General features: G+C 39.4%; 1 protein-coding gene across 2 annotated transcripts in view; it reads left to right on the top strand.

The window, feature by feature from the left end:
• LOC117466250 (1-phosphatidylinositol 4,5-bisphosphate phosphodiesterase delta-4-like) overlaps positions 1-18,286 on the top strand; it is a 24,071-nt gene continuing 5,785 nt past the window's right edge. Inside the window, exons 1-9 of one of the 2 annotated variants that reach the window (XM_034109394.2) lie at positions 1-260; positions 5,141-5,194; positions 5,385-5,543; positions 6,955-7,183; positions 7,887-8,016; positions 10,337-10,565; positions 11,023-11,224; positions 11,599-11,743; positions 12,389-12,541. In XM_034109394.2, coding sequence (XP_033965285.1) covers positions 5,176-5,194; positions 5,385-5,543; positions 6,955-7,183; positions 7,887-8,016; positions 10,337-10,565; positions 11,023-11,224; positions 11,599-11,743; positions 12,389-12,541 — 1,266 coding nt within the window. In that variant the 5' untranslated portion in view covers positions 1-260; positions 5,141-5,175. The remainder of the gene's footprint in view (positions 261-5,140; positions 5,195-5,384; positions 5,544-6,954; positions 7,184-7,886; positions 8,017-10,336; positions 10,566-11,022; positions 11,225-11,598; positions 11,744-12,388; positions 12,542-18,286) is intronic. The other variant, XM_034109395.2, reaches the window with a different exon arrangement.

The following is an 18,286-nucleotide window of genomic DNA, read 5'->3' on the forward strand; positions in this document are numbered from 1 at the left end:
GAGGCAGCAGTCAGAGGGAGGAGAGAGGAGGCAGAGCCATATTTCCCTTCAGACACTCCCAGTCTTTAAGACCCTGAGCTCAGCTAACAGTCCCTGGACTGTCTGGATCTCAGTGTACGGAGCCAGTACACACACCCCTACATTTATCCAGCCATCCAGGGTCCTACCCCTCAGTATCTGAGGACCTCCCTGGGACAGCTGTCTCCTGAAGAGGACCCACCTCTGGACTCACAGTAACCCCTGTGAGGTCTGTACTTTTGGTACGTATAACTCTTTACCCCTATCAATCAAAAGCTAGTTGTAGTTTATGTGACTCAGTCCTTCTTTTATTAGCTGCAGTTGCAGACAGGCTTTGCTGAAGGGATGCCTTTCTGTCTCATATTTCTGCCTCTGGTTCTAATTAACTGTGCATTATCCTCCCTCCCCTTGCAGTTTGGAGTTATATATGGATTTTAGAGGGCTTACAGTGCCGCCTGACTTATTTGTTGAATTATTCACGTAATTGCGTGCAAGAAAAATGCAGTAAATATGAGGACACAGATCCTCACTCTACAGAGGAAATGAAGCATTCCTGTGATGAAGGAAACAGATTTGAAGTAGAAGCACACAAGATAAAAGTACCAAGCTGTTGGTCCTCATGACTGAGCTGTGCATTCCCACTTTCCAACCTGTCTGTATGCACATTAGTCATGTCTTTGTGTGTTTGTGTGTGGTCAGTCTGAAGAAGTGGCCTTTTGTGACTCATCTGGCCTCAGGAGACACTTCAGCATGGCCCCAAAAATAAAACATAACGTGACCTAATTGCAGCGTAGAAGTCTGCTTGTTATGCATGAAGGAGGGCTTGTTGATCTTTTGAGCGTAGGATCTGAAAAACTTGGATGTGAAAGAAAAAAGTCTTAGACGCGGCTCTGCAGTGAAAGCACAACCCATAAAAGCTCACTGCTCATGGAGCAAATAGCTGTGGAAAATAACTCTCGCTTTCATGGTCAGTCTGTTTTTGCAGTAGGAGTGTGATATTAAATTGTGAAACAACTGTGAAAGCATTCCTTGGTTAATGTCAGTCATACTGTGGTGAGAACTCAGTTTAATTCCATTTAATCTTGCCAGGGAGGGCTGGCACAGGGGATTTAGAAATACTCAGGGCCCAAGGTTAGATCTTGTTGTTTCAGGAGACAATGAAAGGAAAGGATAGCTGTCTGACAGGAATACAGATATACAGACTTTAGAAAACCTTCCCTTTCCGGAAATCTTTTATCCACATTTATCAGCGAACAACAGAGATAGCAGGCATGTATCCACTTTCACTGATAAGCAGCACATTTGCCTCATTCTGTTTGGGTTTCTTGGCTTTTAAAAAGATGGTGTAAGGGTTCAAAGGATTGGATGTTTTACAAAACACTCACATTTATGATTTTTGGCCAAAGGAAGGAGTTGACTTGAACTTCGTGAAACAATGGTCTTGTGTAACTCAGTCTAAGCAGAGTAGTTCCTTTGAAGTTACTCCCTTACACATTTTTATCTGGCCCACATATTGCTTTAGGTTTTCATCATATTTTGGCCCACCAAGGTAAAGAAGAATCGATGAACTTGCATTGAAGAAGGTTTTTGGAATCATGCCACTCAAGTGTCTTAAAAGCATGCTCACATTTTGATAAGGCTTTGTGTATCGGACATGGACGTCCCATCAGCCTTCTACATTTGTATTTACACTTTACAACTGTTTGCTTTGGGATGTTGTTGTGATTCATAATTGTTGGTTTCATTTTTAACCAGAGCATCTGCGGATTAATGGATGTACCCCATTCAATGGCAATCCATCCATTATTGGAGTTGTTGGGCTTTTTTTGTCAAAACAGAAACATGAACTTCATGATGCATTCAAATACAAGTCACAGCAGCACCCAAGTCATTATGATATAACCTTGAGGAACCATGAAACAAATGTAATTGTTGTTAATCCTGTGGTTGATAGACAGTCTGGTACAAACAACAACATCACAGTCCCTATAGGGCCATGCGGTCAACATGGCTAAACAAGTTTGACATTATGTTACTCTTATGTATGAAACATGAAAGCTCACTTTTTTGTGGTATATTCTTGTAGCATTTTGTCATATATCAAAAATAAAAGTCCACAATTAGAAATCATTATCCAAGAGTTATTGCAATTCAATCACGTGCAGGTAAATCAAAATGTAAAAAATCTGTCTTCTATTGATTTTATGAGATACATCTGAGGTGAGCACCGAATGCTGAATGTGTTTTTTTCTTTGTCAGCACACAGACTGCAGGACTTGCCATGCTCCAGCCTCTCAGTCTAATGAGTAAAGATTGATTGTGAATGGATTAAGACCTAAATGCTGACTCGCCCTTCTCATACTTTGGCATTTACAGCCTTTACTGTACAATATCATTGGACATTGTGCCTGTATATTCTTTCTCAAGAGGAGGTCATGTTAAAGGTGGGGTATGTAATTTATTTCAGAAACACTTTTTGTTATATTCCATGGAATGCTCTTAACATCCAGATAGAAATGAATATCTTAAATGCTTTGACAATAAATACATAAAAAAAAGTCATCTGTGGAAGCCGTAGCACTGTAAAAAGCACGACCAATCATCTGAGCCGGCCCGGCTAAAATAACTGGATGGCCTGCCTGCCTGCCTGTCAGCCTTCCATCTGTGCACAAACTTATCTCGTGCCCTCATTGGTCATGTGCGCGTTTGTGTGTGTTGGAGGAGGGGCTCTGTAAGGAAGTCTGAAGGAAGAGGCATATTTTTTCCGGTTGTGTACTTTCAAATTCTAGCGCACTCGAGCTGGTTTCTCCAAAATGACATACCCCACCTTTAAGCAGACCAGGAGCTGGCAATTCAGCGGAACAGAAACGATCGAGGTTGTGCTTTTTAAGAAGCGGTTTTATCACTGCTACTTTGAATGATTGTGGAACATAGCCTGATAATAAAGACATATTCATAATATTTAATAAAGAAGTGCTAATTAATGGAAAAACGTCCTTCAACAGCGTAGTTGGAATTGGGTCTAACATGCACGTTGATGGTTTAGAAGAGAGAATCATTGAATTTAATTGTTCAAGATTAATGGCTGAAAAGCATTCTAGTTTACTATCTAGTGTAATATTAGAACTTACGTTTCCGGGAGCTGTTGATAACACTATACTGGTCAAAGGCAAGAGGTCATTAATTTTATTTCTAAGAGTAACAATTTTATCGTTAAAAAAGCACATCAAATCATTACTACTGAGTGCTATGGGAATAGAAGGCTCAATGGAGCTGTGGCTCTCTGTCAGCCTGGCTACAGTGCTGAAAAGAAATCTTGCATTATTCTTATTCTCATCTATTAATGAAGAGTAGTAGGCTGCTCTCGCTTTACGCAGTGCTTTCTTATATTCATTGAGAGTAATATGCCAAATTAAACGAGATTCTTCAAGTTTAGTGGAACGCCATATCCTTTCAAGTTGTCTCGACTTTTGCTTTATTTTACGGGTTTCGGCATTATGCCATGGAGATAATCTATGTTGTTTTATTTTCTTCTTTTTCAAAGGAGCAACAGTCTAATTTTATTCGCAGCGCATCTATAGCACTATCAACAACATGATCAATTTGGGGTGGTGTACATTTTGTATAAGTGTCCTCCCTTACATGCAGACATGCTATCGAGTTAAGTATTGGTGGAATCTCTTCCTTAAATGTGGCTATAGCACTAACAGATAGGTTTCTGCTGCAGGAGCTTTTGACTAATGCTTTGTAGTCTCGTAACAGTACTTCAAAAGTTACTAAGAAATGATCGGATAAAGCAGGATTATGCGGTTCGACTAATAGTTGCTCAATTTCAATACCATAAATCAGAGCAAGGTCGAGAGTGTGATTATAGCAGTGGGTTGGTTTATTTACACTCTGACAGAATCCAACAGAATCTAATATAGAGTTAAATGCAACAGTAAGGCTATTTTTATCATCGTCAACATGAATATTAAAGTCACCTACGATAATTACTTTGTCTGTTTTAAGAACCAAAGTTGATAAAAACTCAGAGAATTCTGATAAGAATTCTGAATAAGGACCTGGTGCACGATACACTGTAACAAATAAGATTGGCTGCAAAGTTTTCCAGGTCGGATGAGTAAGACTAAAAACGAGGCTTTCAAAGGAGGTATAATTTAATTTTGGTTTAGTATTGATAAGTAAACTTGAGTCAAAGATTGCTGCAACTCCACCTCCTCGGCCCGTGCCTCGAGCAATATGAGTGTTGATATGGCTGGGTGGAGTGGCCTCATTTATGCTGACATATTCTTCATGTCTCAACCAAGTTTCAGTGAGACAGCATATATCAATATTATAATCTGATACTAAATCATTTACCAATATTGCTTTAGATGCTAGAGATCTTATATTTAAGAGACCACATTTAATCTTCCTGTTTTGTTGCACTGTAGTAGTTGTTACATTTACTTTTATTAGGTTATTATTATGTATGACACCTCTATTAGGTTTTACCTTAAATTGTCCTTGGGCAGACACACACACCGCTAATATTGGGTATTTTATTGGGTTCGGGATTCCTATGGATGACTGCCTAGGAGAGAGCGCAGAGAAGCGTGTAAGACTGCGACTCCGCCTCCTGGTCTCAACTCCAGTTTGTCATGGATTAAGTCCACAAAGCCCTGAGATGTTTGCCGAAATGAGATCTGCACCTTCCAAAGTAGGATGAATGCCGTCCCTCTTAATCAGACCAGGTTTTCCCCAGAAGGCTGTCCAATTATTTACGAAGCCCACATTGTTTGCTGCTTATACCTGCTTTAGTGTTCAAACCATGTCTATTTCCCCTTATTTTAAAGCATTTTGTGCTGCATTTCTTGCACAAAAGGTGCTACATAAATACATTGTTGTACTGATAGTAGTTTTGTGAGACACTTTATCATTCTGAATCAGGGTGTTGCTGAAAGTGTGCTCAGAAAACCCTCTGTGGACAGATGGAGATTAGTATTATGCTGTAATTCTTTGTACTGAGATAGTATATGAATCAGTTGAATTAACAGCTTTTAGAGCTTTTACAAAATCCACATTGTTTGGAAACAGAGAAAAGCTTTGGAATAATTCACCGACATCTGTTTCTCTTTAGCAGCACATTTCCATTGGCATGATTCAAGAATAGCAATGGATCCTGAAGGTTCACGTAAGTAAATGTTATTCACTTTCACTGATGATAGAAAAATGGTGATGATTTTGAAATCTGTTAGAAGGTTTATGTGCTATTAAGAAGTTGAGCTCAGTTTTATTTATCCTAACTGAATCCCTTATGACAGTACAGTACCTGAGGTGTGACATGATCCTTACCTTTGACTTTTTACATGACTACTGTGCAGGCATCCAGGATGACCCACATATCAAGGTGATGATGGCAGGGTCGACTCTGAGAAAAGTAAAGTCACGTTCATGGAAGAAGCAGCGACATTTCCGCCTCCTGGAGGACGGCATGACTATCTGGTACAAGTCCAGATGGGCAGGAATGGGCCACTCCACCTGTGAGTGCTTCAACATGTGCACATGTTAGCATGCATTATGTACTGAAATATTAACTGTTGTTTTATTCATATGATCCAGCCAGTCTCTGAATAAAAAGTCCACATTATAATGCATTGGGTTCCAGGAAATGTGGGGGTCAAATGACATGTTAAATACAGAATACAAACACTTTTTTCTATTGGAAAATCTGGAACTCAACCTCACGGTCCTATCATTTCTCCAAGTCTTAAAGTGTTAGGGCTACAGTGCTGTACCAAAATACAGACAAAGGGACAAGCAAGTGGGTGAAAGGGATGTTCTTTATTAGCACGCTTACGTAAGTTGCTGTAGGGGAAAAGGGGGTCCGGGGTTAAGCTGGCAAGCTGGCTGGAGGAGTTAGAGGGACTGGCAGGGTTTCCATGTATGGCAACAATCCAGCAGATACTTGGTATTGGAGCAGGATTCAGTAGAGAAGGAGCTAACTTGATTGATAGGTAGGTGTGCTGATTACTGATTTTGGCCAGGTGATTAGTGAGAAAGACAAGCGAGGGAAGTTGTTTTGCAGAAAGTTAGATATACAGATCACCCCCAAGTCTGTACAGTATTTGAAGCTAGCAGTTTCATAGATTAGCTTAGCCTAGCTTACTGTGTCAAAAGTGGGGTTAACAGCTAATTGGGACTTTAATCGGAGGGTGATCAGTGTGGGTTGACGGCCAGTTTTGATATGAGCCATGACCCCTTTCATAAAGCTCCATAATGGGAGGTGCAACAGGGCAGTATTAGCCTTTGTGCTAATTAAACAAGCATGCTAAATACAAAGTGTAAGACATGCAGGTAGGTACATGTTGTTCCCTAAAGACAGAGCCATGCTTCAGGGTTCAGCTACATACAGTACTAACATGAAAGTTGTTTCTTTGGGCCGTCCAGGTGCCCCACTTGGCTATGGCGAAAACATTTATTAATTTTCATCTCTAAAGTACAATATCACCCATAATGGGTCCTATAATACTCAATCGTGTGTCCCGTGTAGAGAAACCCTGTGTTCTAATCTTATTTAAGTGCTTAATCAACAGCATTGGGTCAGGCCGTGTACATTTCTAGGCATTTGTGATAGTAATGGAGTTGCCATGTATTGTTTGGGTTATGAGGAAGCCACAAACAATTGTATTTGCCCAGGGGTCCCGTTAAAGTTAACTCCAACTGTGACATAGCTCAATATATACAGAACTTAAAGTCCCTAACAACAATGGTTCCTTACCAAGAATACAAAGTTATTATGACAGATATGTGGAAATACAATAAATCACTATAATACAAATATACCTTTTAGATTTAATCTGAGATCTGTTATTGGGTATAAGCATGAGCAGTGCAAATTAGACAATAGAAATAGTGTAATCCTCCAAACACTGAACCTTCCCCATGTCTCAGTCTCAGTCACAGAGATGGAGGCAGTGCGTGAGGGCCACCAGTCGGAGGTCCTGCTGAGTACTGCTGAGGAGTTCCCTGCTGACCTCTGCTTCACCTTAGTGTTTCACGGTCGCCAAGGCAACCTGGACCTTGTGGCTGAGACGCCAGAGGAAGCTAAGGCCTGGATCCAGGGGGTGCGCAAGCTGATCCACAAGGCTCAAAACATGGATGAGAAGGAGAGGCTGGACCAGTATCCTTTCACTGGATTACTTTGTTTGGTATAATATAAAAGTTTAGTCTGGTGTTATCTGGTGCCCAACACTGGCTCATTTGCTGTCTTCTCTGAACAAGGCAAAGTAGTCTTGCTAGACCCATACATTACACATACCCATTCTTTTTTTTCTAATGTTAAAGGTGGGGAAGGTAAGTTTGAGAAACCGGCTCGAGATACACTTTTTGTTATATTCCATGGAATGCTCTTAACATCCCGATAGCAATGAATATCTTAAATGCTTTGACAACAAATCCATAAAAAAAAATCTCATCCGTGGAAGCCGTAGCTCTGTAAAAAGCACGACCAATCATCTGAGCTGGCCCGGCTAAAATAACTGGATGGCCTACCTGCCTGTCAGCCTTCCATCTGTGCACAAACTTATTTCGTGCCCTCATTGGTCATGTGCGCGTTCGTGTGTGTTGGAGGAGGGGCTCTGTAAGGAAGTGGCAGATTTTTTCCGGCTCTGTATTTTCAAATTCTAGCGCACTCGAGCTGGTTTCTCCAAAATGACCTACCCCACCTTTAATTAGCCAGAAAAAAAACACCAAACAAACAACCACAAATATTTTTTTTAGCTCACAAAGTTGGAGTTGTTTTCATCGGGTTTCTTAATAGAGCTCCCTTGAATTGTTGTTGCGTCCTATTTTGTGTAAGGTCTTTTCCCTTAGCATCTTCTCAGGTGGGTCTGGGACTGGTTTAAGAAAGCTGACAAAAACAAAGATGGTAAGATGACTTTCAAAGAGGTGCGGAAACTGCTGAAGATGATGAACGTGGAAATGAGTGAGGACCATGCTTTCCATCTCTTCACGGTGAGCTTTCTAACTTCTTTGGATAAGGTTACTTCTTCTGGAACCTGCCTCCCTAAGGTGGCTTTTTTTTGGTGATATATATTTTTGAGTCTGATCTAAATCGGTTTTCCTCCTGTGTTTACGAGTTAACGAAAGGTGAGAAACATATTTTGACAGTAAATTATTTCTATGATTTATTATTATTTTTTTTAATTTTTTTTTTATTCTACTAAAATCATACAAAAACAAAAACGTATAATTCATACACACAGATGAACAAAATGAGTAGAAGCGGGAGGGCTGAAGCATAGCTTATGGGCTCTCCCGTACATCATCATTAGCATCAATATAATAATGGCATTTATTTCATCAAAAACGTATAGAAATTAAGGAGTAAAAAGAAATAAAGAAAACTAATAAAAAACTGGAAAAAAAAAAAGAGTTAGGGCAAGAAAAAAGTAAATGCATATATAAGTAATACTGGGAATATCCAATACTTGTTAGCTGGAGTTATCTGCAAATAGAATTGTTTTTACTTTAGTTTTGAATTGATGATGACTAGTAATACTTGAAAGGTCAGGGTGAAGTCCATTCCACGTTCTAACTCCGATTCTGGATCAGCTGTGTGATTTGATGGTTGTTCTACAGGGCTTGCTACACAACCAGTTAGGATGCCTGGTTGGGTATTTCCTGACTGTGGTTTGGAACTGCTTTTGAATGTTAGTAGGCATTTTGTTATGGAAAATGTTGTGCATAATCAGTACTGTTTTAAGCTTAACTATATCAACACATTTGAATAGATTGAGTTTTTTAAATATGGGAGTTGTGTGTTCATATTTACCAACACCACAGACTATTCGTAATACTTTTTTTTTAGATGTTATTATTTTTTGTAGATTTGTTGAGTACGTGTTTCCCCATATTTCGTAGCAGTAATAAAGGTAAGGGAGAAATAGACTGTTATAAAGAGTTCTGAGTATTTTTTCCTCGAGAATGTTCTTAGTACGATACAGAATACCTATTGTTTTTGACAGTTTAGTTTGTACATAATTTATATGGTGCTTCCAGTTGAGTTTTTCATCAACAATGAGTCCAAAAAATGTACATGCACCAACTTTCTCTATCTCAGTACTGCAAATCCGTATAATACAGTGATTTCTACTCTCAGACTTTGTATTGAATAACATGTAATTTGTTTTGGCCACATTAAGGGATAATTTATTAACTGCAAACCAGTTACATAGTATTTCTAATTCTGCATTTACAATTTTCAGAGAGCAGAGAATGGTGGTATCATCGGCAAACAAAATTAATTTTAACATGTCTGAGGTGTTGATGTAATTAATATAAATCAGGAACAGTTTGGACCTAAGATTGATCCTTGAGGGACTCCACATGTTATAGGAAGATTGTTTGATTTCGCCTCGTCTATGTCCACATATTGTAGCATATTTATCAGATAACTCTTGACCCATTCTTTGGCTTGACCCCTTATGCCATAATGTTCTAATTTGTTGTGTGTAGCAGTATGGTATGGTTCACAGTATCAAAAGCCTTTTTAAGGTCAATGAATATACCAGCTGTAATCATTTTTTTCTCAATGTTGTTGGCAATTTCTTCAACCAGTTCAATTACTGCTGAAGAAGTAGAGTGATATTTCTGAAATCCATATTGGCTGGGGCATCGTATATTACATTTGCTGAGGAATGACTCCAGACGGTTGCTAAAGAGTTTTTCCAGGATTTTTGAGAATTGTGGTCGTAAAGAAATGGGTCTATAATTATTAAAACTAGATTTATCACCAGATTTGAAAACCGGAATCACCTTCGCGATTTTCATTTCATTGGGAAAAATAGCTTGTTGGAACGATTTATTGCATATATTTACTAGGGGGGCTACAATGTGTGGTGCAACTTGTTTAACAATATTAAATTAATGTTTTTAATTATTAGTTCATCTGTGAAAAAATTGTTAATTTAATGTTTTTAATTATTAGTTCATCTGTGAAAAAATTGTTGAATTCAGTATTGAGTGTTGACTCACTTTGACCAAGAGGCTGAAGGGCACCTCTACCTGTGATACATGAAATGTTTTTAATTGGCGCCAATAGCGCTTTTATATTTTGTGTACTTTTAGCTCTCCAGCTTCATATGGCCAACATTCCAACAAAACACTTTTTGGACCAAAAAAGTGAAACCTTCCAAAGGTTTCCGTTAACAGATGGAAAAAAAATCCTTTTTATCCAGGCAAAGGATCCAAACACTTTCCCAGACACCATGTAACAAAATCTAAAACATGTAGGTGCAACAAATAAATGACTAAAGCCTTTTTATTTCCACAGATGGCAGACAAGTCGGACAGTGGCTCTTTGGAAATCGAGCAGTTTGTCTATTTCTACAAGATGCTGACTCAGCGGGATGAGGTGTGGAAGGTGTTCCAGGACTATTCTGGAGATGGAGAGAAGTTGATGTTGGAGGAGCTGGAGAACTTCCTGAGCATGGAGCAGCAGGAGGGAGAGAAGAGTTCCCATGCCCAGGAGCTGATCAACCGCTACGAACCATCAGAATCAGGTAAAGATGTCCGTGACTGGCAGAACTGCGTTTCTCGTTGACGTCCCACATGATTTCTGAGGACAGGCTGGAGTTTAAGAGGAGTTGGCCAGTTGCCCCTAAAATACAGTCACAAATGATTGATGCAGTATTAGCAACATGTATAAGCTATTCAAATGAAAAATGCATTATTGGATATTAATATGTAGTACTCTCAGTGTTTTTCCAGAGAGTGGTTGCAGGTGATAAAGGGTTGATATTAGCATTGTATGGATGAGGTGGGTGGACCTCAAGCAATAGGGTTAACCATTTCAGTAATATTATATTGTAATGCAAATATGTTTTTGTATTCCGCTACCCGAGGTCACCAGTCAGTTATCTTGTTTTCTTGATGCAACAAAATTGTGTCAACTTTTATTTGGAGTATATTTAGATTTGTTTGTAAGTTCATTTAAACCTGGATTGTGCTCTTGTGCAGCCAAGAAGCAAGGTGCCATGTCCTTAGATGGCTTCCAGATCTACCTGTGCTCCCAAGAGGGCTCCATATTTAAACCTGAGCTGCGGGAGCTTCACCAGGACATGAGCCAGCCGCTCAGCCACTACTTCATCTCCTCCTCACACAACACCTACCTCCTGGAGGACCAGCTGAGAGGACAGAGCAGCCTGGAGGCATACATCCAGTGAGGCTGCTGCACATGCATGCAACATGGTTTAATCTTAGAACTGGATATCATTGAACCAGAGGGTAGACAATCACGAGAAAGCCTACAGAAGTTAATTTAATGTACTTAGAAGCCACTCATATCAACTCCAGATAATTCGTTTTGGACATTTTCCAGAGTTTCCCTTTCACATGTACTTCACACATGTAGCACACAACTGAGATACACTTATACATGTGTGTGTGTGTGTGTGTGTGTGTGTGTGTGTGTGTGTGTGTGTGTGTGTGTGTGTGTGTGTGTGTGTGTGTGTGTGTGTGTGTGTGTGTGTGTGTGTGTGTGTGTGTGTGTGTGTGTGTGTGTGTGTGTGTGTGTGTGTGTGTGTGTGTGTGTAGGGCCCTGAAGAGAGGCTGCCGGTGTGTGGAGGTTGACTGCTGGGATGGCAGTGATGGGGAACCCGTTGTGTATCACGGTCACACTTTAACTTCCAAGATCCTTTTTAGAGACGTCATATCAACGCTGAAGGAATACGCCTTCAAGGTGAGCAGCACGAGCATTTTAAAGGGTTTTTCACAATCAAAAATAATATTCCATCAGTTACAGCCCAGTCCGGTTTTATATTCAATTCAATAGCAATCTTTTTTTGAGAGAATACATTTTCTAGTTAAAGACCTCACTGTGAAAAGTTAGCATTGGAACAGAAGAAATTATTTCCTATTAAAACTGTTTGTTCTGTGTGTTCTGTGTATTCCCACAAAAACAAATACTAATAATAAAGTCCAAAGTATTCATGGTTGCACACAACTAAAATAATTGAAAATGGTTTTTGGGTGCCAAGCAAACCAACTGTTGAGTACTGTTGTGGCCATAAAAGTGTGAAGCAAACATGTTCCCAAACCCTGGAACAACTGTACCCCTGCTGACTGAACCACAGGACATGGAAAACAACCACAAACTTGGTGTATCTCTTCTTCTGAATTGTATCCTTCTCAAACTTTCCTACCCAACTTTAGAATGATATAATGCAGAAACTGTTCTAGAGGATTGTGAAAACGCGCACTAAATGGAAATTCAATACAATAGTTTCACCACTGAGATTGCAGGAGCTGATAGAATTACACTATAAATAAGAAAAAAGATTACATTTAAAAGCCATTATTGTGTCTTCTCTTTCCTGTTCGATAGGCATCTGACTTCCCTGTCATTCTGTCCCTGGAGAATCACTGCTGTGTGGAGCAGCAGACCGTCATGGCCAAACACATTAGAGTCATCTGTGGGGACATGCTACTGACCACGCTGCTGCATGGACAGGTCCCTCAACAGCTTCCGTCTCCACAGGTTAGAATCAGATTGTTTTGTATTTCTTTTTGAAGAAATTCATAGGGGGAGGCACCCTGGGATTCATTTTTACTTACAATCTATCATGACACACACATTTCTAAATGTCAATATAACATTTTGTTTTATAGAGACATTCATGGTCCCCCGAGAAATGTCCTACTGACTTTTATGACCCCATGACTTTTCATTTAGTGTCACTAGTCACATTTAAGGGAGCAGTGGATATGGTTTAGTGGCGTCTAGCAGTTTAGTTCCAACCCAGTCTCATGGAATTTCGTGTTCACCAACATGATTTCCCCCTTTTTTTCGTGTTGCACAGCACGATTTTAAAAGCAATGTATTTCTACTGGTAATGTGTTTCGTGCCTGCAGCACGTCTTTTTCTCCGGTGGGGTCGTGGGAGACCGGAAGCTGTGTGGTTCATAAAAACATGTTTTACTCAATATCAAGCCACAATTATTGCTTTTATTGTAAATCGTATAATTTCGGACTTTTGTTGCCGTCTGTGAGGAAAATAAATGGGGCTCAAAGCCTCAGGATACTGAAATCTGTATTTTTTTAATCTTTTATTCTTTTCAAAATAACACACTGTTATTTACTCACCAATAACACACAATTATCCTTGCTTTTATTTATTGGTTTAATTCCATAATCTCGGGCTTTTTTGGCGTCCGACAGGAACTGAATTTCAAAATAAAAATAACCGGAAACAGACGTAGGCCCCTTGGAGTTTAGGATGGCCGAAGACACTACACTACCCATAATCCCCAGCTATCGTAGGACTACAGTCCCCGTGATTAATCTTCAAGCTCTGGGATTGGATGTTGGAGTGGCAGTGCGCCAAGGTTACGCCGAGCGTCAAACAGCTGTTTGAAATGGAACGAAACCACGCCAGACTATCCAAAACTGGAATCGAACGCCCCCCCCAGAACTACACATGCTGGCTATTGTGTTTCGCAAAATGTTCTATGGGACGTCTCTACTGAACGTTTTCGTTTTTCCCACAATTAGAAGTTGCCATTATTAAACACATTGGTGTTATCAAATGTAAAACATATGATTAATAAATGGGTGAAAATCGCTTGTGTCCATAATGCGCAGCATTAATATATACCCACATGACAGCTCATTGCTACTTTGTAATTCTTCTCCACTACAATTCAGAGGTTAACCTGGTATTTTTACTCCACTACACTTATTTGAGTTACTTTGCAGATTCTGATTAATGATGTGAAATTTAGTTACACCTGAGTAAAATTCAGGGAAGGTGATTGTCAAGTGCCAACAATCAGGAGAGATATTTGATAGTTGGTGCTTGAGAAGACTAAACATTTATCTGCAATTGACATGAATGGAAACGAGTAATAAAGTATATTAATTACTCGTTATTCTCTACTAATAGTTAATTAAAGACTGTATATAATGACTATTTTGCACATCCCTTTCAAGATTTCAAGATGTTCTAAGGTTTATTGACATATCATATAGGCCTACACAACTATGGTGTAGTTATGCATTGAATTAAAAACTTGGGTCGCAGGTTCCTCAATAGTGCATTACAAGACATCTATCAATATGTGTGCATACCTTCAGCAATGTTAACTATGTTGAAGCACTTATTTTAACTGATATTATACATAATGTATTATACTCTTATAAGATGTATGTAGATATGTCATCTCCGGCCTTGTCAGGTATTGAACAATCAATAAATAAAGAACACAGAATTGTTAAATATAAAACACAGAATTTGTGTGATTATACTAAATGATTTACAAATAAACACCACTGCATATTTACAACTGTTGCACATGCTGATGTAACGCAAATGTTCCAACTTGGGATCAATAAAGTATACTTATCTTAAGCTGATCGATGGCTGCTGCCATATTTGCAAAATTTGCCTCTGAACCTTGACAAGTGCATGTTTCAGGCTTATCAATTAATGTAATGTAATGTAATGTAATGTTATCAATTAACGACAGGGGTCACAAACATAAGACCAGCTGTTAAATAAAGCTCTTCTTACCTTAGCTGGCATGTGTGTATATATATTAATGCTGCCCATTATGGGCACAAGCAATTTTCACCCATTTATTAATTATATGTTTTAAATTTGAGTGTTTCCTATCCCTTAAACCCCAGCATGTGTACTCCGAAAAAATATTTGTTTCTCCGAATCGAAGGGGAAAAATACAAAAGCATTGCACACAATTTAAACCAATGTTGTGTAATTAACAAGGATAATCTGGTGTTTTTTAGTCGATGAGTAGTGCAGATATCACTGTAAAATAAATCGACTGTAAGGGGAATACTTACTTCCGGGTGTACAATTCTCCGTTATCTAATGAGAATGGACGCTCACATTGCCTTTAAGGGCAGCCGACACAAACGAATGCCGTGCTTCCGTGAGCGTCAAATCCCAACGCAGATGGGAATACATTGCAATCAGTTGAAAGCTATTTGCGTCCCTTTATGACGCTGAAGGAGCCTAGGAGCGTCACAACTAATGATGTTACGTATTGCGCGGAGGCTTCGGAGCGTGTGCCGAGTAATCCCCGAAGCTTTTTGTGAAGCATGTATCGAGGCTTGTATCGTTTTGGGCCAGTGACGTCATCGATGACAAACGAAGCCTCACTGCCTGTCGACACCACGTGACTGCTTCACGAAGCGATTCAGATCGGTTGAACCGTTGAACCCATACAGTCTATGGTTGAACCACAACGCTCATAATACCCATGGATCAGGGTTTCCGCTAAGATTTTTTCTCGCCGGTCAAATGTCCGTGCAGAATTTATTTTACCGGACACATTTGAAACTTACCGGTCATATTTCAATAATAATAATAGTTGTGTAGCAGAGTTTCCGTTAGCAGGTAATCACCGGACTATGAGCAGATATGCTTCAGTTTAAAACTCAGTTCACGGTCTCATTTTTATATTGCTTCAGTTTATAATCGTAACAGATCGAAAAATTCAGATTCATTTTTCAATAAATGATTCCACAAACAACAAACAACATAATTATTACATTCAAACAAACTACTTGTAGTAGATAACGTACATTATTCAAAGGTTTACATCAACTTTGAATAATAACACGGGAGAAACGGATCCTCCCTCTCTCCCTCCCTCTCACGTCAGTTTCTCATGCAGCTCCTGCAGCTCGCTAAACAGTGGGCGGGGCTTCAGGTGATCATGCAGAGCTGCGTGTCTCGGTCAGACTCAGCAGCTGATCTGATCTCTCTCTCGCTCCGGTTACACTTCACTCGCGTTTATGTCCATATGGATCAGATCCAGCTCTCCTGATCGGCCTTCATAGAGAGCACCGATCAAACTATTAAGAGTGAATATCGGCCGATAATGACCGGCGGCCGATCGATCGGAGCCTCCCTAATTATTACCAGACATTTTGACCGGCAGGTTTTGAATTTACCGGTTTTTAATATGTTACCAGCTAAAAACCGGTAATTACCGGCTAACGGAAACCCTGCCATGGATGTATAACAAGAACCATATTACCCCTCCTGTACCCGGGCCCGGTGACACGATGGAATTAAGAGAGCTCAGACCCTCACTTATATAGAGGTCGGAACATGTCATAAGTATAAATGGAAGCAAGCATAAATAAATGTAGGAATAAAAACATCAATAAAAACATCAATAAATACAGGAATACATATCTTGCAGTGTTTTCAGGGAGCTTTAGTGTGTGTGCTGTGGCTCAGCTGGAAAGCAGTTGACTCATGACCGCAGGGTCCCTGGTTCAACGACTGAACAATACGTATTTTGTTGTTGTTTATAAAAGCTACAGCTAAATGAGACAATGTAGTTAATAAATGTATTATTTGATATGGTTTAGCCTTTCTCAGGCTACAACAAGTTTATGAATATTATTAAGGAATACAAATCCCTCTTTGCAATGTGTACCCGCCTCCTTAGGCTTTTCAATCACAATCATTAAACTGGAATAAATACAATATTGTTAACATGAAAATATGATTTAATGTTCGTTGTTTAGAGTTATTCTAAGGCTTTACTCATTGGGAACTCGGTATGAGAGAGCACACTGTTGAGATGTCCAATCTGCCTGTTTTACACACTTTGACCAACAGGGGGTTTGTGTTCAAATGAAGCCCATGATGAAGCCTCATGAGATGAACCCTCATGAGATGAACCCTTTTGCGAACCAATTGGCTCGAAAGCTTCAAAGCTTCATAAGGCTTCATCTCGCCATCACTAGTCACAACTGCACACCACGGACACTGACCAAACGTTGCTCCTGGACGATTATGGAGTGAGAGTGTGTTGCTGTTTCTGGTTATTTTTATTTTGAAATTCAGTTCCTGACGGACGCCAAAAAAGCCCAAGATTATGGAATTAAACCAATAAATAAAAGCAAGGATAATTGTGTGTTATTGGTGAGTAAATAACAGTGTGTTATTTTGAAAAGAATAACAAATTAGAAGGAAAAAAAGATTTAAAAAATACAGATTTCAGTATCCTGAGGCTCTGAGCCCCATTTATTTTCCTCACAGATTGCAAAAAAAGTCCGAAATTATACGATTTAAAATAAAAGCAATAATTGTGGCTTGATATTGAGTAAGAACATATTTTTATGAATCACACAGCTTCCGGTCTTCCACGACCCGACCGGAGAAAAAGACGTGCTGTAGGCACGAAACACATTACCAGTAGAAATACATTGCTTTTAAAATCGTGCTGTGCAACACGAAAAAAAGGGGGAAATCGTGTTGGCGAACACGAATCAATAGATTAAAAATCGTGTTGGTGAACACGAAATGCCATGAGACTGGGTTGTTAGTTCACCTCTCCCTTTACAAATGGATGAGGACCTGAAGTGGCATTTAGGTAACATTAAAACTTGAAAGGCCCTCTCAATTTTCAGCCTTTTGTTTGTTTTTTCTGGGATACTAGGACAAAAAAAGAACCTGGCTGTGACCCTGGCTGACTATGTAGATATGAAGGTTTTACTCTATATGCTAACCCAAACCCCAAATGGTGACTAAATGCCTGCAAACATATGTCATTCCCATTAGCACAGCTTTACTGAGTTTTGTGCTAATAGCAAATGTTAGCATGCTAACACACTAAACTAAGAGGGTAACCAATAAACTTCCTAAACATCATGCTAACATGTTAACACTGTCTTCGTGAGGATGTTAGCATTGGCATGTTAGCATCTAGCCTATTGAGCCTTTCAGAAATGCTACCATGGCTGTCTTGTTGTTTCATATTGCAGTTTAAGTGTAAACATCTCCATTATTATAACGTTAAAGTCTTATTAAGCTTCAGTTAACATTCTGCTCTGGGTCAGTGTTTCACTGATAGAACTGAAACGTTTTCAGACTATACCCAGCCATTAGCAATTCCGATACATTAAACAAATGAATGGTTAGTGTGTACCATGCTATCCATCTTCCACTCATCCTAAAAGCATAACCATTGTCGAACTTCCAAACAATGGTCCTTTACAGCACTTAGGACAATCAATACTAACTCAAAGTAATGGCAAATCAATGCTATGAGGTATTCCAGTGAGGATATTGTCAATTGAATAGAGGTGCATTTGCTGTTCTGAGACAGCAAAGTGCAGGAATATGGAACACCTTCATGAGTAGTCTGGGTACTGAAGACACCAAGTACTTAAATGTTAGGACGTTTTAGTTTCCTGTCAATATAATGCTGGTCTATCCCACATTCCAACAGTAATTCAGCACACT

Source organism: Pseudochaenichthys georgianus, chromosome 21 (assembly GCF_902827115.2).
Source record: "Pseudochaenichthys georgianus chromosome 21, fPseGeo1.2, whole genome shotgun sequence".
NCBI lineage: Eukaryota > Metazoa > Chordata > Actinopteri > Perciformes > Channichthyidae > Pseudochaenichthys > Pseudochaenichthys georgianus.